General features: G+C 36.5%; 1 protein-coding gene across 4 annotated transcripts in view; it reads right to left on the bottom strand.

The window, feature by feature from the left end:
- Nucleotides 1-22,613, bottom strand: part of LOC150090697 (sorting nexin-13-like) — a 372,237-nt gene that overhangs the window by 17,934 nt on the left and 331,690 nt on the right. For all 4 annotated transcript variants that reach the window (XM_090372320.1, XM_090372326.1, XM_090372330.1 and 1 more), the window contains 3 exons: nucleotides 20,051-20,196; nucleotides 5,648-5,716; nucleotides 791-903 (listed from right to left, as the gene is read on the bottom strand). In XM_090372320.1, the coding sequence (XP_090228446.1) occupies nucleotides 791-903; nucleotides 5,648-5,716; nucleotides 20,051-20,196 (328 nt within the window). The remainder of the gene's footprint in view (nucleotides 1-790; nucleotides 904-5,647; nucleotides 5,717-20,050; nucleotides 20,197-22,613) is intronic.

Genomic DNA, 22,613 nt, shown 5'->3' with positions numbered 1-22,613 from the left:
TAAATGAAAGCCTGTATTGACTTTATTAGCGGGAGACAAACAAGTAACACATCTTCTTCCGCTGGTTGATGGAATACACTAAGGCAGGCAGCAGGCAAGCGTTTGTTTATTGCCCGTCCGAAGTGTGGTAAGCTTGATGTGCAATTCAAATCTTTTTCGACTATCGCATAAAAACAAAGATCGCGCAAACTGGAAATTTGGATTGTGTAAAGTGAAAAGTGGTATAATTTTTTCAAATAGTGCAAAAAAATGCAAAAGTGATTAACGCGTTTTTCAAACTGAAAAACGCGTTAATCGAACTCGTGTTATGCGAGGCCTGGCTGTAGTTTTTGACTGTTCCATATAGTGTAACTGGTTTTAGATTTCCTAAATGAACTCAAGTTTTTTGGAGTTATTATCAACATGGGACTAAATGAAAAAAAAAACTAATATAAAGAAATAATGGTCTGAGGAATGGATAAACAGAATTAAATTTTTCAAGAATGTATCTGGCAGGAAGAGATATTTTGGTGTTTTTGTTTTTGTGTTTTTTTTTTTTGGTTCTGTTTATTGTTTGTAAATGAATGTATGTATTGTTTCTCATTAAAATCATGTATTGCATGACAAATAGTATAGAAGTTCTTAAATACAGAAACCATTGATTTCTGATGAGTATTACAACTAGTTTATATTTAAATTTATATCTGTCATAATCAAAATGTAAGAAACATAATTAACATAATTTACTACTGCTTTTGTAACAATTATTGCAAGAGCTAACCCCACTATCAGTACATCCTTTTGCACTTACCTGGTACACTGCATAGCATCACCATTTTAGCAGCTCCACGTGTTCTCATTTTACTGTGATGATCCCTCTCTGGTTGTGGCAATGCAAGAGACCCATTTGGCCAAAAAGATTGTCTAACAAAACATATAAAAAATAAAAAAAAGTAGAGCCAAAAGACAATTGGCTGCTAGTTATTCACATGTTCAATCAAAAAAATTTAGAATTAGGTTATCTTTTTTTCAGCAAGGGAAAAGAAAAAAAAACAATAAAATAAAAAGATACAGTGAAAATTTATTAAGCATAAAGGCTAGCAGAAATAAGAGCTAATTTACAAGTCAACTATAGCAATGTACACTACACCCAAATCATAAGTGACTTTTTTTCCAGTTCATATTAGCTAGTATAACACAATTTCTTTTCAACAGACATCAACCTTCTACTTATGCAGTCTACAACACTGAACAAATCCGAATGACACATGTACTGACAGCAGTTAGAAACCAGTTATTTTTCAGATCTGTTCCTTTCAATTTCACTTCATTTCATTTTCAAAATCAAACTTAATATGAATTACTGTAAAACCAGTACTCAAGTGGAAATCATAAGACTAGTAGAAACACGTTATAATAATCAGCTGCTGAAAGAATAACAGCCACATCTATTTTGGCACATTTTCATGTGCCCTTTTGTCACTATCAAAAAAAGCAATTTTATAATAGTCTTATACTCAGATTACAATTTTCAGTATGATAACTACAAGGGGCACTCAAAAAATAAGTTACACCTGCCGCCATCTCTTGGTATAATTGCACAACAAATGTGGTGCCTGCACGGAATGGAGTTCATATCATGCGCCCCTGGTAGGTGAGTTTTGTTGACATAGCTGTAACGGTTGTGTAGGAGCAAGCATTCATAATGGCACATCAGCTAGAATGTTACTCCAAGTTCAAGGTATGCAGAACAGTACGATTTTTGTGGGTGAAATGTCTGAATTGTTCCGAGATTCATCATGAAATAATGGTGGTGCATGGGGAAAATGCAGTGTTGCATCCAGCCATAGTGAAGTGGTGCCAGCAGTTTGAAAGTGGTCGCACAGAATTGACAAATGCTGACTGAAAAGGAAGGCGATCAACGCTGACCACTGCAGATGTGATGCAGGTTGATGAAATGATTTGCAATAATCGAAGACTGACAGTCGCAAAAATGGCAAAGGAGTTGGATATTTCGACAGTCAGTGTTCATTCCATCGCCCATGAACATCTTGACTATTGCAAATCATGTGCACAATGGATTCCTTGTTCACTGACAGGCGAGCAAAAAGGTCAACGTTTTTTGTCTTCTCTAGCCTTCCTTCAATGCTATTCTGTAAAAGTACATGACTTCTTACTGCATACAGGTCTGGAGGCCAGAACTGTATGCAGTACTCAAGATGTGGCCTGACCATTGCCTTGTTGTACAAAGGAATAATCACTTCCTTATCCCTAACAAAGATCCTGTATATCAATGGCAAGACCCCATGAGCTGCTCTGGCAGCCTGTCTGCACTGCTCAGAAAACTTTGTATCTGACTGCACAATTACCCCCAGGTATTTTTCATTCTCCACAACCCTGAATGTAGTACCACACAGTTGGTGCTGGCATGTTAAACTTCAGTTTCCACATCTTCAGTTAAACTTCAGTTTATACTCGGGCACGACAACCAAGTCAGTAGAGTTTACAATAAATCGTCAATACAAATATTTATCGTATTTAGTAGTCACGGGCTTGAACCCCGGTCTACTCAAGGAACGTGTGCTATGCACTCTCGCTCCTGACCACTGGGCTACGTCAGGCCTAAACTTGTTCCCATCTGCCAAACTTTTCTAGATCCTGTTTCAGCAGTGTACCATCACTACTGTCTTTAACAACCCTGCCAATCTTTGTATCATCTGCAAACTTGGACATTAAGACCGATATACCTTCACCAATATTACTGATAAATACAGAAAACAACAATAGTCCCAACACCAAACCCTGAGGGACTCCACTATTAACATTAGTCCATGAAGAGCAGTGTCCATTGATTATCACCCTGTTTTCTCCCACTCAACCATCCTTTTATCCATAGTAGCAACTTGCCCTTAATGCCACACTACTCTAATTTGTACAACAGTCTTTTACATGCAACAGTATCAAAAGATTTCCTGAAATCCAACAATACGATATCAAAAGATTTCCTGAAATCCAACAATATGATATCAAAATTATTTTTTGAATCCAGTTTCTTTGTCACTGCATCATAGTATCTAGTTAAATTGGTCAGACAAAATCTCCCTTAACAAACCCATGCTGTGTCTGGACTGTAACTGCAGTCTTGTATAAATGATTCTGCATTGCTTCTTTAACCAGTGACTCCATTAATTTCCCCAGAACAGAAGTTAAACTAACAGGTCTGTAATTACTCGTTTCACCCTTTGATCCCCCTTTGTGAACTGAGGATACATTTGCACATCTCTGTCTATGGGGACCTTCCCTGAATCCAAGGATGCTCTCATAATCATGGCTAAGGGTTTGCTTACTTCCTTTGCTACTCCCTTAATAATGCAATATGTTCTCTTAATAATGCATGCCTTAATAATGAATAACTCTCTAGTGAATATATGTGGGCATTCCCATTCTGTTGAAAGATCACTTGGTACAACACCTCTGTCTCCAGTATGGAATGATAAAATATTTATTATATTCACATCTGTGTTCATACAACAGGCACAATTATCCATTAATAATTTCTTCAAAAGAAAAAAATAAATAAATTCCAGTTATGGAAAAGTTGATATGAAACTACAGCATACAGTCAACTTCTCACTTGCTACTGTATGTGGGGTTTTTTTTTTTTTGATTTTTTCAGCCCACATAATATAGTTATGTAGGCTGAAAAAAATAAGTAAGCAAGAGTTAAAAAAAAAAAAAAAAACGCCCACCTATATTATCTGTCCATCCTTTTTAATAATTTATCTAATCCTCCTTTAAATTTATCCAAACTGCCAACATTCACAACACCAGATAGAGTTTGTTCGAACAATCAGCTATCCTCTGGTTGAAAAAAAATTTCTGAACATTATCCTGCAACTATCCTTCCTCAATTTAAATTTATGCTATTTTTGTGTGTGCTGTCTGAGTAAGAGTAAGGATGCCATCAACATTTAGCTTATTCAATCCATTCAAAGACTTAAACACCTCATTCAGATCTCCTTGCAGGTGCCTATTGTCTAGATGCTAAAATTTGCAGAATTAAAGTCTTTCTTGGTAAAAGTGTCCTGGCTAATCTTGTTGCACTTTTCTGTACCCTTTTCATTCCAACTTTTCCACAACTTTCTTAAAATTTGGCTACCAGATCTGTATAAAGTATTCAAAAAGCTCTATACAATAGAATAAACATCTTATTGTACCTCCTGGCAAAATTCCTATATATATCACTGACAGAACCCAATGAACTTATCAACATCTGCACTAGATGAACTTAACAACCTTTGTCTTAGCAACCTCTGCACTAGATGAACTTAGCAACCTCTGCCCTCCTCTGAGAACTTCATATCAGATTGTACAATTACTTCTATGTCTCCTTCAATCTCCACTAAATTGGGTGTGGTACTACCCAATTGGTATGTTATTCTGGGAATATGTTGCTAATTAGTACTTTGCATTTATCAATGTTATACTTCCACGTCTCAGCCTATCTGTGCAATTTTTTTAGATCCTGTTGCAGTAATATGCCTTGATTTCTATCATTAACCACTCTACCAACCTTTGTATCATCGGCAAAGTTACACAGCATTCTTGACATGCTTTCATCAATATTATTAATAAATAATGAACAGTAAGGGGCCAGTACTAAACTCTGAGGGACTCCACTAATAACATTAGTCCAAGAAGAGCCCATTTATAACTACCACTTGTCTTCTGTCCCTCAGTCATTCCTTTGTCCATAGCAGTAATATGCCCCAAATGCCACACTGCTCCAATTTGTACAGCAGTCTTTCATGCAGAACAGTATCAAAAGCTTTTCTTAAATATAAGTATATGATGTCAAAATTATTTTTTGATCCAGTTCCTACAAGTTTTATTTCTGTCTCCCTTGAACAGAATTCAAGCTTGCAGGTCTGTAATTATTCACATTTCCCTTTGCTCTCCTTTTGTGAATAGGGGAGACATTTGCATCTCCAATTATAAGCATCCTTGGGGGGGCTGGGGACTTCCCTGAACCCAAGGATGCCCTAATAATTATGGCTCGAGGTAAGCAAATCTTTAAGGCTTACGAGATATGGAACTACTCTTCCATTTCAGTGGACGATGGCTGAATGGAGACAATGAAATGTCTGTCTGGCAGTCTACCAATACATTATAATATTACGATCTCAAAGGTAAAAATAATCTATGTTCCTGAATTCTGGTAATTTATGTCCAAAATTGAGAACATGGAGCAATTCAAGCAAAGATCTTAACTACTGGTTATATGCTTTCTCAATAATTTTTGTGGTATCAGAGTTAAGATGACTATGTTGTTTTCATTAATAATCCATGGAAAAGGCAGACCAAGAAAAGTTAGTAGTACAGATAGCCATTAAAACTGACCGTGAATGCAATGCCACTCCCAAGTCCCAAGGAGTGATCCCCTTTGCAAATTCCACCCAAGGATTTTGCAGTTTTTGGCAGCACAGTAATTTGTAAAGCATGTTAAGTGGAAGTATACTCTATCATACTTTAAAAATCTTGTATATCTAAGGTTTATGATACTATATGATATTTAAACCAAATATCTGATCAGGGGTATAGGATTGACAATTGTATGTCTGCATTAAATTGAAACACACTATATATAAAAATATTTTAATTAACTTACCTAAATGCTTTTATACATTCTGCTACTTGTTCTGGAGATGTCATCCATTCTACTGTATCCAAAATTTTTCTGAAATATACATAAATAAATTACATGATTAATAAACAACTAATGATGCATACAGAATACACATTAAAAAATGAAAAAAATAAATAAAATAAATAAAAAATGCTATTACTGCAGATAAATATAAAAAATGTCTTATTACCCAAGATTCCTAACATTTTTTTTTTACCAAACATTAGTTACCAAACATTTTACCAAACTAGGTTACTGGAACCTAGAATATGGTAGTATCTAAGTAAGGCTTGAAAAGACAGAAGATACTTGCTAACATAGATCTAAATTTCTATACATTGCAGTTTTCAGGAAATGCTTAAGGAAGACTGTTTCAAAGAATCAAAGTAGAAGGATTCCACAGGAAGGCAGTTTTATGATTTATACAGTTAGCAGCTGTTAAGGAAAAAAGTAACACTGAGAGTGAAAGAGAAAGCCTAGTTGTTTTTTTTTTTTTTTTTTTTTTTCAAACAGTCAGGAAGTAGTATTTAAGGAGAAAAGTAACACTGAGAGTGAAAGAGAAAGCCTAGTTTTTTTTTTTTTTTTTTCAAACAGTCAGGAAGTAGTATTTATAACTATATAGTTATTATTTATTTATTTAAAGAGAAAATTACATCTACCCCTAGACAGCATCATATGTTTGGAGAGTGAACAATTAACAATATTAATCATATTATATATCAAATAATATAAAAGTTACTGAAATCCATCAAACTAATTAGAATAGCCCATGGCCCGTTATTTGAAATCATCATCATCAGCCATTTTCAATCCACTGCAGGATGAAGGCCTCTCCAGCAACTTTCCAGTTCCTTCCGTTTTGTGCAATGGTCATCCATTTACTACCCACAAATTCATGAATTTCATCTGTCCATCTCCATTGTCTTCCAGGTTTTCTTCTAGCTCCTCTTGGGTACCATTCTGTTATTTTCTTAGTCCATCTGTCATCATGTCTTCGAGCTATGTGTCCTGCCCAAGACCATTTTAGTTCTTTAGTTTTGATAAGAATGTCCTTCACTTGAGTTTGCTGCCTAATCCATGTGTTTCTCTTCTTATCTAACAGTCTGATTCCCAATATAATTTGTTCCATTCTTTGCTGTGTAGTTCTCAGCTTCTCTTCCATTCTTTTGGTGAGTGCCCAAGTTTCACTTCCATAAGTCATGGTGGGGAGTATACATTGGTTCATTATTTTACGTTTCAGACAAATTGGGATATTGCTCTTTAGTATGTGACTATATTTCCTGAATGCTGTCCATCCAAAATTTATTCTTCTCTTGACTTCCAGCCATTTATCATCATTACAGCTAATGACTTGTCCCAGATAAGTATATGACTCCATCTTTTCAATTTCTGCTCCTTCAATCATTATATACCTTTCTGTGGCATACTTGTGCATTATTACTTTTGTTTTAGCCATACTCATCTTTAGTCCAAAATCCTTACTAATTCTGCATAACTGATTAAGATTTTCCTCTAATTCTTTGGTATCGTGGCTTATGACCAAAATGTCATCCGCAAATCATAAATGCATTCTCCATTCACATTGATTCCTTTCTGCGACCAGTCTAATCTTCTGAAAGCTTCCTCAAGGGCAACAGTAAACTTTGGAGATACTGTCTCCTTGTCGAACTCCTTTCTCAATTTTAAATTTACTCTAATAATGGAGGTAGCATTCTCATATATATTCTTCAAAATCATAATATATGGGGTATCTATGCCTTGTCTTTCCAGTGCCCGAAACATTGCCTTATGCTGTACAGAGTCAAATGCCAGGCATAATGGAATTTTTTATTCATTTTCTTTCTCCATTAGCTGTGACAATACATGAAGGCGATCCATAGTTGAGAATCCTGTCCTAAAGCCAGCTTGCTCTTTCGGTTGATTGTCATCAAGTATTCTTTCTAATCTGTTAGTAATGATCCTTGTGAACAACTTGTAGATATGGGATAACAAGCTAATTGGTCTATAATTTCCGATTTCTGATTTATCTCCTTTCTTATGCAGCAAAACTATGATTGCGTTTTTCACACTCCTTAGGCGTCACACCTTTTCTAATGCATTATTTGAAAGAAGTGCTTCTAAATATGTTTAACATTTTTTATAAGAAATATGGGGAGGTATCCAGAGAGGTAATTAATGTTGAGCAAAATACATAAAGGTGCAAACCAGGTTCCACTGAAATTGCCATTGAAGTGAGTTTCTTATCTAAGGGCGAAATGAAAACCTTATAAGAGTTGACATTTTCAATTTAGTATTAGTAGTGGCAAATGATGAAAGGAAGCAACAAAAAAAAAAAAAAAAAAAACCAACACACACACACACACACACACACACACACACACACACACACACACACACACACACACACACACACACACACACACACACACACACGCACCCATTCACTCCCTCTAATAATTTGTACAATTCTTAAATATATTCAAACTACCCACTTCCACACCACCAAATGGAAATTCATTCCAACAATCAATTTATCCTCTGGCTGAAAGTAAATTTCCATGCATCTATCCTATATCTTCCTTCACTTTAAATTTATGTTTCCTTATATGTGTAAGGAGGCATAAATTTAAATATAAGGATGCCACCAACATTTAGTTTATTCAATCATTCTAAGCATTAAACCTCAATCAGATCTACCCGAAGGTGCCTCGTTTCTAGACAAGAGAATTTTCAGAACTGAAGTCTTTCTTGGTAAGAGTACCCCTTTGTTCCCCCTCACTCTATACAAGAGAATAATCACCTTCTTATCCCTGCTGACAAAATCCCATGAACTGCCTCAGGAGCATGTCTGCACTGTTCAGAGAACCTCAAATCAGACTGTGCAATCACCCCTAGTTCTCTTTTGTTCTCCAACACCTTAAATGTGGAGAACACTTATCAACTAATTCAGTATGTTATTCTGGGATTACTGATGCCCATATGTATTACCTTGCATTTATCAATGTTAAATCTCAACTGCCACTTCTCAGCCGATCTGCCTAATTTTTTTGGATCTTGTTACAGTAGTATGCCTGATTTCCATTCACTAACCACCCTGCCAACCTATGCATTATCTGCAAACTTAGAAAACAATCAATACATTACCTCATAAATAATTTTAATAAATACTGAAAACAGTATGGGACCAAGTGTAACCCTGAGAGATGCTATTAATAATAACATTAGTCCAAGAAGAGCAGTGTCTATTGATACTCTGTCTTGTTACTGCTATATCCATAGCAGTAACTTGTTATTAATGATCACTGCTCCAATTTATACAGCAGGTCTTTCATATGGAACAATATCAAAAACTTTTCTGAAATCAGCAAAAAAAAAAAAAAATCCTTCTCATATCACCAATCCACTCGCTCCAAATGTTTGTCTAGTTCTGCCTTGAATCTGTTTAAGCTATCAACTTCTACGACAGATGGAAGTTTGTTCCAGCAATCATAAAAATCAGCGAGTTATAAATTACTGGAATAAGTTGCCTACATGGGTGGTAGAGGCTGACAGCTTGGGGAAATTCAAAGGTCATCTGGATAGTACCTTTGGGTGAGGGAAATGCATAGGATGATAAGTTTAATTTCCTTTTTTTTTTTTTTTTATCATTGTTTTATTTGGGGTGTTTTTTTTTTTTTTTTTTTGGCTAGTGCAGCATAAGCCATAGGCTTTCTTGTACCATGCAGCCATTACTAATACTAATCAACCATCCACTGGCTAAAGACAAACATCCGCACATCTATCCTACAGCTGTCTTTCCCCAGTTTGAATTTATGTCCTCTCAGGCGATTATTCTGAGCAACAGGAAGAATCCCATCAGTATTGAGCAGGCTCAAACCATTCAAGGCTTTATACACTTCAATCAGATCACCTTGCAGGTGCCTCTCCAGACACTGTAATTTTCAAAACTTAAGCCCATCTTCATAAGAGCAACCCTTTGTTCCATTCACTAATCTTGTTGGCCTTCTCTGTACTCGTTCCAACAGCTCTACATCCTTCTTGAAATGAGGCCTCCAGACCTGTATACAGTACTCAAGGTGTGGCCTGACCATTGCCTTATACAAGGGGATAATCACCTCCTTATCCCTGCTAGAAAAATTCCTGTATAACATTGACAAGACAAATGAGCTACTCTTGCAGACCATCTGCACTGCTCAGAAAACCTCATATCTGTCTGCACAATTATCCCCAGGACCTTTTCATTCTCTACCACTGTCAGTGTAGTACCACAAAGTTGATACATTGCTCTGGGGTTACGGTTTCCCATATGTAGTACTTTACATTTGTCAATGTTAAACTTCATTTGCCACCTCTCAGCCCATCTGCTCAACCTGTCCAGATCCTGTTGCAGCAGCATAGTGTCAGTAGTGTCCTTAACAACCCTGCCAACCTTTGTATCGTCTGCAAACCTGAATATATATATATAATTGAGTAGGGGTGTCACAAAATAAATTACTTAGGGGTGCTGTTATTAAAAAAAGGTTGAAAACCACTGTCCTAACCTTTACCATTGACAGTAGTTATATCTTTTAGGTAGATCACATATCAATACACTGTTATCACTCCCACCGATGGTTCCTTCATCTGAAGATTCCTAATGCACGAAGAGTCATTATTGATAATCAGGTCAAGAGTATTGATTTCTCTTATTTACTCTCTAATATTCTGGTGCAGAAAACAGTCATGTAATACTCTCAAAAAGGTTCTGCTACCATGTGAGTGACTAACCCATAGGAGCTAGTCGTTGTCAGTGACTACTGTCAGGGAAACGGGAAATACATTGTGTAAAATGAATAGGTGGAATAGAACCAGTGTATGTCTGCCAAGGGCAAAAGTTAATTGACGTTCTAGAGCACATATCTTTTAAGGGCACAAAAGGTGATATTGTTGTACGTGTTGGCACTAATGGCATTAAGATTAGGAAATCTGCAGACTTACTTAAGCAAGTAGAGGGCAATGTTGAAAAAAAGTTGCAAGTTACAGTTAAATTTGAAATTGTCTGCAATTCTTCCTAGGCATGATAGCAAGGAGTATATGATAAGAGTCTTGTCAATCAAATCAGCCCTGGAGAGATTATGCAAGGCTCATGTGGTAGAATTTTTATCAGCATGGGCTGTGCTTGTTAAAAGGAGAGACTGCTTCTGCAGGGATGAGATACACTTAAATAGAAAAGTGTGTAAGAATATTTGCTGATGCAATTGCAATAGTGTTAGGTGGATCGGAAAATTTCTAGCTTGGGGGGGATACACAGACTAATATTATTATTATTAGCCATACGGTGCAAGTAAGCCTGAGGGGCTTATGCTGCACCAGCCAAAAAAAATTTGAGTAACCCAGAGAGAGAGAGAGAGAGAGAGAAAGGGTGACGGTAGTAGAAGGAAATCACCAAGAAAGAGAAGAATGATGATATCCAGCTCAGGACCCTGGGTGTGCAACAGATTAACAATAGCTGCAGGCGGAGGTGAAAGTGATTCTTGAACTGCTTCTATGGGAACAAGGAGCAGCCTGGAAAGTAAGGTGGTGGAGATTTCAAGAACTGCCGAGATAATCACAGAACAAGTAAAGACATGCATGGGTTGTGTCAAGATAACTAAGAGCAAGAACAGGTGCACATATACTTGCATGTATACCAATGTAATGAGCATAGTAAATAAATGTGATGAATTTGAAGTGACAGTCAAGTTATCAAATGCAGATGTTGCTGGCATATCAGAGATGTGGTGTCACTTAAATATAAGGGATACGGAATTTGAATATGGGGAGAACAATGTGTAAAAAAAGATAGAGAGGATAGGAGAAGGAAAGAGGTTATGCTATTAGTTAAAAAGCACATAAATCTAAGGCAGTTGACATGGTTGTTATTTGGTTTTTAGGAGCCTAGCAACTAAGGCCATATTGCTCTGGGGATATGCGGTGGTCATTCGCTGACCTTTCTGCATTCTCCGTATCTAGTGGTCATGGGCTCGAACCCCATTCTAATCAAAAAGTGTGTACTACGCACTGCTGCTCCTGCCCACCTGGCTACGGAGGCGCCAGTTGACATGAGTGGCTAGTGCAGTGTTGAGTCAGTTTGGTGTGACACAGGCACTGGGAAAGCAAAAATGTGAGTAGGACTGTGTTATAGGCCTAATTACACTGATGAGTACAACGAACAACTGTATAGAGAAATAGAGTAGGCCAGTAAATCAAAATGTCTTATAATGGGGGATTTTAACTTTCCAGATATTGACTGGAACTTGTGGGTTGGTCACTCACACACTAACAAGACTTTTATAGATTTATTGGATGACTGTTTTCTACAGCAGTACGTTAGAGAGACAACAAGAGAGTAATACTCTTGATCTGATTACCAGCAGTGAGTATTCATGCATTAAAAATTTGCAAATAAAAGAACCACTAGGTAGCAGTGATCAGTGTATTGATGTGGGATTTACTTAAAGATGTAACTACCATCACGGGTAAAGGGAAGGGTTTTTCTTTCAAAAGGGTGACTACAGTGGTCTGAGACTTTTTAAATTCAATACAGTGGGACCAACTGATGATGTTACCATCACAAAATTCTAAATGGGAAGCATTCAAGGAATTAATGATAAAGGTTACTAGACTTTTCAAAAGCAATAAAGAAATACTCTTCAAAGTAGAGACCTAAACAGATGTCAGATGAACTAATTAGACATGTGGCAGAGAAGAAAAATGCATGGGATGCATATAAATTATCAGGTGACATAGAAGCCTATAGTAGATATAAAATAGTCTGTATTCAAGTTACAAAGGAGGTTAGGCAGGCAAAGGCAGATTATGAGAAATCTTTGGCAAAGGATGCAAACAAAAATGGCAAAGAGTTCTTTACTTATAAAAATGCTAGAAGGAAAGGGATGGATCATTGGTCCACTTGATATTGGTTTGACTATTGATGATCCTGTTCAGGTTGCTGACAATCTGAATGAGCATTTTGCATCTATATTGACAAATCTACAAATCAAATTTTAATCTACATTCACATCACAAATGAAGAATTGTTTAGGGAAGTGGATACCAGAAGTTTATCAAACTCTAACAGAGAGCTAAATGATTTTGTAATAACTGAGAGGAAAATGGAAGAGAAATTGTTGAAATTAAACATAAGAAAGGCACATGGGGTATGTGGGATCTATCCAATTATATTAAGGGAGGCAGTGAATCAAATACGGAAACCCTTAGCCATAATTATGAGTGCATCCTGGGATTTAGGGGTATTCCTCACAGACCAGAGATGTACAAATGTATCTCCAATTCACAAAGGAGAATCAAAGGGTGACAGGAGTAATTAAAGACTCATTAGCTTAACTTTTGTTCTGGTTCAAATAATGGAGTGATTGGTTAAAGAAGAAATGCAGGATCATCTAGACAAACTGCACTTATACTTCAGACACAGCATTGGTTTCTTAAGGGGAAATCTTGTTTGTTTGTTATTGTTTGTTATTTGGTTTTTAGGAGCATTAGCAATGAAGGCCATATTGCTCCGGGATATGCGGTGGTCATTCCCTGACCTTTCCGCATCCTCCGTATTTGGTGGTGACGGGCTCGAACCCCAGTTTAATCAAGAAGCGTGTGCTACGCACTGCTGCTCCTCCCACCTGGCTATGGAGGCGCCAAGGGAAATCTTGTCTGACTAATTTCACTGGATACTACAATATGGGCACAAAGGAAGTGGATACGAAAAATAATTTTGATATCATATACTTGGATTTCAGGAAAGCCTTCGATACCGTCACATATAAAGGATGTTGAACAAATTGAAGCAGTTGGCATTAAGAGCAAGTTGCTGCAAAAGAAAAAAGGATGGTTGAGTGGGAGAAGATAGAGAGTGGTAATCAATGGATACTGCTCTTTTATTAATGTTATTAGTGGAGTCTCCCAGGGTTCAGTGTTGGGCCCATTACTTTTTTCTATATTTCTCAATTATATTGATGTAAGGCTTAATGTCCAAGTTGGCAGGGTAGTTAATGGTAGTAATGATGGCATGCTACTGCAACAGAATCTAGAAAAGTTGAACAGATGGGCTGAGAAATGGCAATTGAAATTTAACATCGACAAATGCAAAGTACTCCATATAATAGCAGTAATGGTCGCCGTAGCTGAGTGGTCAACGCACGGGTGCATAAGTACACGTGCCTTGAGTGACCAGGGTTCAAGCCTGTGATTGCTGAATATGGTGCTGTTTCTTGTATTCTGTCTATCTTGTAAACTCCTCTGACCATTTGGTCGTCCCAGAGTATAAACAGAAAATTTAATTTAATTTAATTTAATCCCAGAGTAACCAATTGTGTAGTACTACACTCAGGGTAATGGAAAATGAAAAAGACTTCAGGGTAATCATGGAGCCAGATATGAATTTCTCTGAGCAGTGCAAAAAGGCTGCCAGAACAGCTCATGGGGTTTTGTCAATGATATACAGGTATTTTTCTTGCAGGGATAAGGAGGGGATTATCTCATTCTATAAGGCAATGGTCAGGCCACATCTTCAATATTGTGTACAGGTTTGAAGGTCTCAATTTAGGAAGGACGTAGAGCTGCTGGAACAAGTACAGACAAGGACAATGAGATTGGCAAGTGTAATAAAGGGGTGCCCTTACCAAGAAAGGTTTGAGTTCTACAAATTGCAATGTCTGGAGACTACACACCAGTAAGGTGATCTCATTGAGGTGTTTAACACTTTGAATGGGTTGAGCTAGCTGAATGCTGATGGGATTCTTCCTCTTGCTCAGACTACTACCTGGCGCCTCCGTAGCCAGGTGGGCAGGAGCAGCAGTGCGTAGCACACGCTTCTTGATTAGACCGGGGTTCGAGCCCGTGACCACCAAATACGGAAAGGTCAGGAAATGACCACTGCATATCCCCGGAGCAATATGGCCTTAGTTGCTAATGCTCCTAAAAACCAAATAACAAACAAACAAACAAACAAACAACAGACTACTACACAAATGAAGGGGGGCACAAATTCAAATTGAGGAAGGGCAGTTGCAGAACAGATGTATGGAAGTTTGCCTTTAGCAAGTGGGTGGTTGATTGCTGGAACAAACTTCCATCTGTTGTTGCGGAAGTTAGCTTATATAAATTCAAGAAGGAAATAGACAAACTATTGTAAGGAATGCGGGGATTGGAAGGACTGAAGCGATTGCAGTGGCGAATCACTTCAACTGGGTGCACTGTCATACATACTATGTTCTTCTTTACCAAGAGTATAACTCCTTTCTCCTCCTGTCCTGTCTCTCCTTTGCATACACATTTTATTCACCATATGTTGCATCCTGTATGTCTGAGTGGCACCCTTGTTTACAACATTTTTAAATTCTTTATTCTTTAATACTAGATTTAACCAATACTTCACATTTTTTTACACTACTTTAAATTTATTCACTATACTCATTCTTAGTATTGATGTTTCAAGCAAGTATATGTGTTCCTGTGTTTGCCCTTAGTAACTGTAACAAAGGGCATGTATTTGTGTGTCCTCAGAGGTTTTTAACTGCACTTGCTGTTCTAACTTAAAAATTAAGTTTCGTTATTTCTCTGACATTGCACCAATCACTTCTTATTTTTGACCAAACACGGAAAAATTTCGTCTTGAGTTTTCTTAATTTCCCAGGATGTGGACATGCATATCCAAAACAGCCGTAGCAGTTTTCATCCTCCCTTGGAGACTTGTATATATTCAGTTATAATTAAAGAGTATTCATGTGATTATATCAAACAGTTGGGAACATTAATGAGAGCATTGTTAGATTCCAGGAAGATGCCCTTGGACTGGAGAAGTGCTAATGTCTCCCCAATATACAAAGGCGGTACTAAAGAGCAGTTGGATGATCAAATTAGTAATGAGTGCAAATTAATGCACATATAAAGAACAGCTTAGAAGCAGACTGTAAAGTTTGACAACTAGACATCTAAGCAAAGATCTTGTTGAGGTGTATAAAGCACAGAAGGGTTTGAGTAAGATGAATGAGTAAGGTCTGTTCTACCTCATAGGTGAGACAAGAACTAGGGGCATCAGCATAAAATCTTAGGAAATGAGTTGCTCCCCAAAGTGGCAGAGGTGGTGAGTCTGGCTAAATTCAAAGCAGAATTGGATGGTTTTCTTTTGGAAATGGGAATAGTATGAACACTGGGTTATACTCCACTTTATGGTTACACCTCCAGAGGAAGTGGCTTCTTTTGCTTGAATCTGTCCCGAATTACTGGTGCAAACTTATCTTAACCTTTTTTCACTAGCCAAAAAATGAAAGTCTACTAAAAAAACTCACACTTCTTTTGCTTGAATCCTTGAGACAAGAACTAGGGGCATCAGCATAAAATCTTAGGAAATGAGTTGCTCCCCAAAGTGGCAGAGGTGGTGAGTCTGGCTAAATTCAAAGCAGAATTGGATGGTTTTCTTTTGGAAATGGGAATAGTATGAACACTGGGTTATACTCCACTTTATGGTTACACCTCCAGAGGAAGTGGCTTCTTTTGCTTGAATCTGTCCCGAATTACTGGTGCAAACTTATCTTAACCTTTTTTTCACTAGCCAAAAAATGAAAGTCTACTAAAAAAACTCGCACTTCTTTTGCTTGAATCCATCCCGAATTTGTCCACATCCACAATGCAGTGACAAGGTATACCCATAATCTGGAGTTCAGCTGAACATTGTATTCTGTTTTATTTTATTTAATATTATTATTTATTTAATTTTTGGCTGATACAGAAAACAGTCTGCTTCCTTGCTTGCATCAATTGGCCTTACTAGTATCAAACTTGGTTTATGTTTGTTTCAGAAGTACACCAAGGACAGGGAACAACTTTCACAATGAGAAAGACAACTGATCAGGCAAAATTTAAATTTAGAAATCATAAAACTGAATGATAATTACCTAGTTTAATTTTAACTTCAAATTCAAAGATTTCAGCCCAGATGTGATTCTTTTTCTCATGATTTTTTTTTTTAATTAAAAAAAAAAAGAAAAAAAAGACAAACAAATAAATTATTAAAAAAAAAAAAAAAACCAACATAATTGAAATGAAAATACATAATTTGTATCACAAACCAACAAAAGCATAATCATAATATTATATAATCATAATGATGTGTAATAGAGCCACAGAAAAGGTTTGACAAGCAAAGGCAGTTTATGAGAAATCTCTAGCAAACAGAGCAAAGAGGGGGGATAAAGAATTCTTCACATATATAAATGCCAAGAAGAGCAGGACAAACCAGATCGGACCTTTACGTAAGGGAAAGGGGATAGTAATAAATACACCAGCTGCCGTTGCAGATGAACTCAACAGTTATTTTGCATCGATATTTACAAATGAAAAGCCTTTTGTGGCAATGGGAAATTGTGGGAGCGAAGTTAAAAAATATGTAATTAATGATATTGAAATTTTGCAAGATTATTTAATGAAAAAACTTTCGCGCCTACAGACCAGTAAGGCTCCTGGAGTTGATGGAATATACCCTATAATCTTAAGAGAGGCGGCAAGCGAGTGCACTGAACCATTGAGGCTAATTATGTGAGCATCACTAGACTCTGGGGAGATTCCCTTGGATTGGAAAAGTGCAAATGTATCTTCCATACATAAGGGTGGCTCTAAAAGTGAAGTTGGAAAATATCGACCTGTCAGTCTGACTTCAGTAGTAGGGAAAATCATGGAGGCAATGATCAAGGGTGGAATTCAGGATCATTTGGATCAAATTGAAATTCTCAAGGATACTCAGCATGGTTTTGTAAAGGGAAAATCATGTTTAACAAATCTGGTTCGCTATTTCGAAAGGGTCACTCACGAGCTGGATTTAGGGAATAATTTCGACATTGTTTATTTAGATTTCAGCAAAGCTTTTGACTCAGTCCCACATGAGCGGTTGCTTTATAAGCTGGAACAGGTTGGAATCACTGGGAAAATCCTTAGATGGATAGAAGGATGGCTTCAGGGCAGGAGGCAGAGGGTTGTGATAAATGGCTATTCCTCAGATTGGGTTGATGTAAGAAGTGGGGTTCCCCAAGGATCAGTATTAGGACCACTGTTGTTTTTAATTTTCATAAACAACAGTGATGAAGGGATAGAGGGCGTGATGTCTAAATTTGCAGATGATGTTAAAATTGGTAGAGTAGTTAATGATCACTGTCACGCTGAGCTTCTTCAGAGAGACCTAGATAGACTTCAGGAATGGTCAGAAAAATGGCAGCTGTGCTTTAATCCAACAACGTGTAAGGTATTAACACCTGGGAAACAGTAATCCCAAAAAAAACTTATTCACTTGGTGGAGTTCAACTAAACCCAGTACTGGAGGAAAGGGACTTGGGTGTTACGATACGGTCAGACATGAAATTCTCTGAGCATTGTAAACAAGTTGCAAGGAAGGCCCATGGTCTCCTATCAATGATCTATCGAACTTTTGCAAGTAGAGATAGGGACGTGATAATCCCATTATATAAGGCTTATGTTAGACCACACTTGGAATACTGTGTTCAAGTATGGAGACCGCACCTAAAGAAAGACATCGAGCTTCTTGAAAGGGCGCAAAGAAGGATAACTCGCCTGGTGAGATCAGCAAAAGGGCGTCCTTATGAAGAAAGACTTCGAATATGTGGGTTGCAGAGTTTGGAAACTAGACACCTTAGAGGAGATTTGATTGAGGTGTTTAAGGCTCTGAGAGGCATCAGTAAAATGAATGAGGACAAAATTTTCAAGATTATAAATGATGCTAGAACTAGGGGACATAAATTCAAGTTACGGGGGGGGAAATGTTTAGATTGGACTGCAGGAAGTTTTATTTTAGCCAGCGAGTTATAAATTACTGGAATAAGTTGCCTTCATGGGTAGTAGAGGCCGACAGTTTGGGGAAATTCAAAGGTCATCTGGATAGTACTTTCCGGTAAGGGAAGGGCATAGGATGATAGGTTTAATTTCCTTTTTTAAAATTTTTTTTATTAATTATTATTATTTTATTTTATTTTTTTTGTTTTTATCATTGTTTTGTTCGGATTTTTTTTTTTTTTTTTTTTTTTTTGGCTGGTGCAGCATAAGCCATAGGCTTTCTTGCACCATGCGGCCATTACTAATACTAATACTAATTATGCTTTAAAGAAAACATGAAGACAAACGAACTCTGAAATAAAATAATTGAATTTAAAGAAAGAATCCAAATTCAAATGCACAGTTTTTGTTTATGCATTCTTATCTACAACACAGACATTATCAAATGCAACAGTTGTTTTATTATCAACATTTACTGCAAGTCATCGTGTTCTCTATATAATTATTATATATACTATGTTCAATTCATTTTGGCATCTTTAGAAGGCAGTATGTTTACAAGGGGGGCATAATTTCAAATTTAGAAGTATAGTTGCAGGAAAGATGTGTAGAAATCTGCCTTCAGCCAGCAGGTAGTTGATTGTTGGAACAAACTTCCATCTGATGTGGTAGGGGTAGTTTGAATAACTTCAAGGAAGGACTAAACCTATTAGAGGGGATAATTTCCTAGTCATAAAAGGGAAGTAGTTCTGTACTGCCATCTGCTGCAATACAGTTGGCAGTACAAAACAAAAAAATGGTGCAAAATGAAGGAGAGAGAGAGAGAGAGAGAGCAGTCATTCTCTCTGCTTAATTTTCCTCCAAACAAAACAGCTCATGTTTTGTTTGGAGGCAATTTATTAAATATAGTCATCTCATCAAGATTAAAAATATCCTTTACTTTATATTTTTCAAAAATGGACTGCACAGAACACAAACAGTCTGTAGCTTTTTTTTTGTGAACTGATCCAGATTCACTGCAACATTTCATGAAACTAAGTTATTCCATCCTTAAATTTTTTGAGCCACCCACTTTTGTATTTTAAGTCAGAATACAAAAAAAAAAAGTTTATAGTCATGTACATGTAGGTGGGGGTACATTTCACAGGATTGTACCAAGCTTTGTATTAACCATACAAAATAAAGTAATTTATTTCACATAGGATAAAAACAGACTATCTGGATTAAGTGGATTTTGTAATACTGCTTACATAGAAAAATCTAACCTTTAGCAAGGGAATGATATGTGCTTCATATTAATGAGAACTTTGCACAAGTCAAGTTTGAATAGCAAGATTCTAAGTGTATTATTTTTTTAAAAAATAACATAGTGATTTAGGTAATTCACAAAAAATAAATTTACCTATCTAAAAATAAAACACTGGTAACCTAATATTGTGTTAGATCTAGTTATGGATTGTGTTATGGACTAGTTTATAGCACATTACAAATAGTAATGTGCTATAAACTAGTCCATACCAATAATTACCAGCTAAAACTAGTTAAAATAATATCTGAAGCAAACTTACAAACCTATTTATTGTATCACCAAATGTTGCATTAATTATTTGCCTTAGAAGTATAACAATACGCCTTCTAAACCACTGGTCCTTACTCTTCAGATCAAAAACTTCATCCATTAACAGCAACATAATGCGAAGTGGTATATTATCTTCACCCTGAATAAACAAAATATGCAACACGGTCATTTCAGTTTCTTCCCCCCAGACATTTAAAAAATTCCATGAAAAAAATTTATATAGTTAGCAAATTGAAAATGCGCACAAAACAAAATAAAATATGTATGGCAGGAGTTTACATGCCATCATCAAGTTCTAGTACACTATAACTTCAGTAATTCTGTTATCAGAGATAAATGTAATTTTATTAAATTTATTGCTTTGGGGAATAACTTCAGAGTATTAACCAGATCCAAAAATGTGTATTCAGTATGCATATGGATTATCAATTGCATTGTTTCTGCACTGTGGCTACTTATGGTCCAACTGGAATAGACTGCTTCTGATGATAATGCTTTTACATTTCTATTATAAGGGCTGGTTCCCTTTCTGTTGTCATGTACAGCACATGTAAACGAGTAATCATGGTAGGTTATGAGGAATCCACATTTGAAGAGTATGCTAGCATTAGCATTAGTAGAGGCATTTGATGCAAGAAAGCAAGCTTATGCAGCATCAGCCAAAAAAAAAAAATAAATAAAGTAAAATAAATAAATAAAAAATAACCACTTCCACTTCACCCCTCTGTTCGTTCGAAATACCTGTCCAGCTGAGCCTTAAACTTATTTAGGCTATCAACTTCCACGACAAGGGATGGAAGTCTGTTCCACCTACCAACCACCCGCTGGCTAAAGGCAAATTTCCGCACATCTATCCTACATCTGTCTTTCCTCAATTTGAATTTATGCCCTCTCAGGTGATTATTCTGAGCAAGAGGAAGAATCCCATCAGCATCGAGCATGCTCAAACCATTCAAGGCTTTGTACACCTCTATCAGATCACCTCGCTGGTGCCTAGTCTCCAGACACTGTAATTCACAAAACTTAAGCCTTTCTTCGTAAGAGCACCCCTTTGTTCCATTCACTAATCTTGTTGCCCTTCTCTGTACTTGTTCCTGCTGACCGTTGGACATTGCACCTGCTGACCGTTGGACACCCTCAAGGCAATGCAACATAAAATAAACTGGTCACATGTAAATCCTGTCATGTCATGGATATCCAGTGCTCCAATATCATAGCTGTCAACACTGGGTTTACAATGAAGAATGCATATTTTCTCCATTTCACCACTGAATATAATTTTTCTCAAATTTTTTTTTTTTTTCTTTTTTTTGTAAGAAAATATATTTCTTTTTTTACAAAAAAAATTTTCTATACAAAATTTCTTTTTTGTAACAAAATAGCAACACTAAGAAAGAAGTGGTAAAAGGAAAGCTAGCCTAGTTACAGATTTAACCACAGACAATCTTTGACAAGTCTATTTAAAGTCTTTGATAAGCCTACTTAAAGAAGAGGTTAGAAGTGATGAAAAAAAGCCACATGAGCACTTTTCAGTTATCAAATTGACAGTTACAACAAGCAATCACTACTAAGCAGCACTGATTCATATCCAAATCCAGTTCATTATCCAAAGGAAGTTTTGAAAGAAAATAAATTAATTAATTCCTCAAGAAAAAGAACTTTCTGAATCGCAAACATCTGATGAAAGCAATCCAAACAGTCCAAGCAAACTGATAACTCTAAGCAAATTATTCTCATGCACGCACAAATTCTGTCCATGTTCCTCTTCTGGCTTGAATAAAGCAGTTTGCTTGTTTCTTTTAAATATTATACCAACATACCTCACATCCATGTATTGAAATCATTACTTCTGGATATGCTGAAGAAAATTTGTTTTACCAAGTTTTTAAATTTTCTATTTCCATTTTGGAAGTTGATTACCATAGCAGGTTAAATAAGAAGGATGATTCTTATCTAGCCATATGCATTTCTACTGCCACAATAATGGAGTATAAAACAAGGTGAGAAGATTCTGTGCTATTATTCAGTGAGGAACTACTTTATTGCTGCACGTGTCTACAAAGTGCTCAAGTTCACAATGAAATTGATGTTTTTACAAATGCAAAGTATCAAATTTTATCAACTGACAGTGCATCATTTTCAATTTTTGAAATGTTTTGTGGATAGGTTTCCAATGCTTCTTGATGCCATTAAAAATATATATAATAAAAAAAAGAAATAGAAAAAGCAATATGTATTTTGCAGTACCAATTTGATCAGTTTCAGTATGAGATCATATCAGACATTATTACAAAAGAAGAAAGAACTGATGTGCAATAAACCTTGGTTGAGGAACTGACAAATGCACAAGGAAACTTGAAATATAACAAATTATTATCCTAAATCATGCTTGGCATTTTGGAATTCCTCACAGCAATGCTGAGTACAAAAGGATATTTAGCTAGGTGAGAAAAATAAAAGCTGAATTTAGATCTCTTTTCTGGTGAAACTTCTGGAAATAACACTGCTATGAGAAATGCTCTTGTCTACCAAGTCTAGACAACAGGACCACTGTTA

Source organism: Mastigoproctus giganteus, chromosome 1, assembly GCF_048544385.1.
Source record: "Mastigoproctus giganteus isolate SK-2022 chromosome 1, ASM4854438v1, whole genome shotgun sequence".
Taxonomy (NCBI): Eukaryota; Metazoa; Arthropoda; class Arachnida; order Uropygi; family Thelyphonidae; genus Mastigoproctus; species Mastigoproctus giganteus.
The sequence above is the reverse complement of the archived record's forward strand: the minus strand, read 5'-3'. Positions and strand labels throughout refer to the sequence as shown.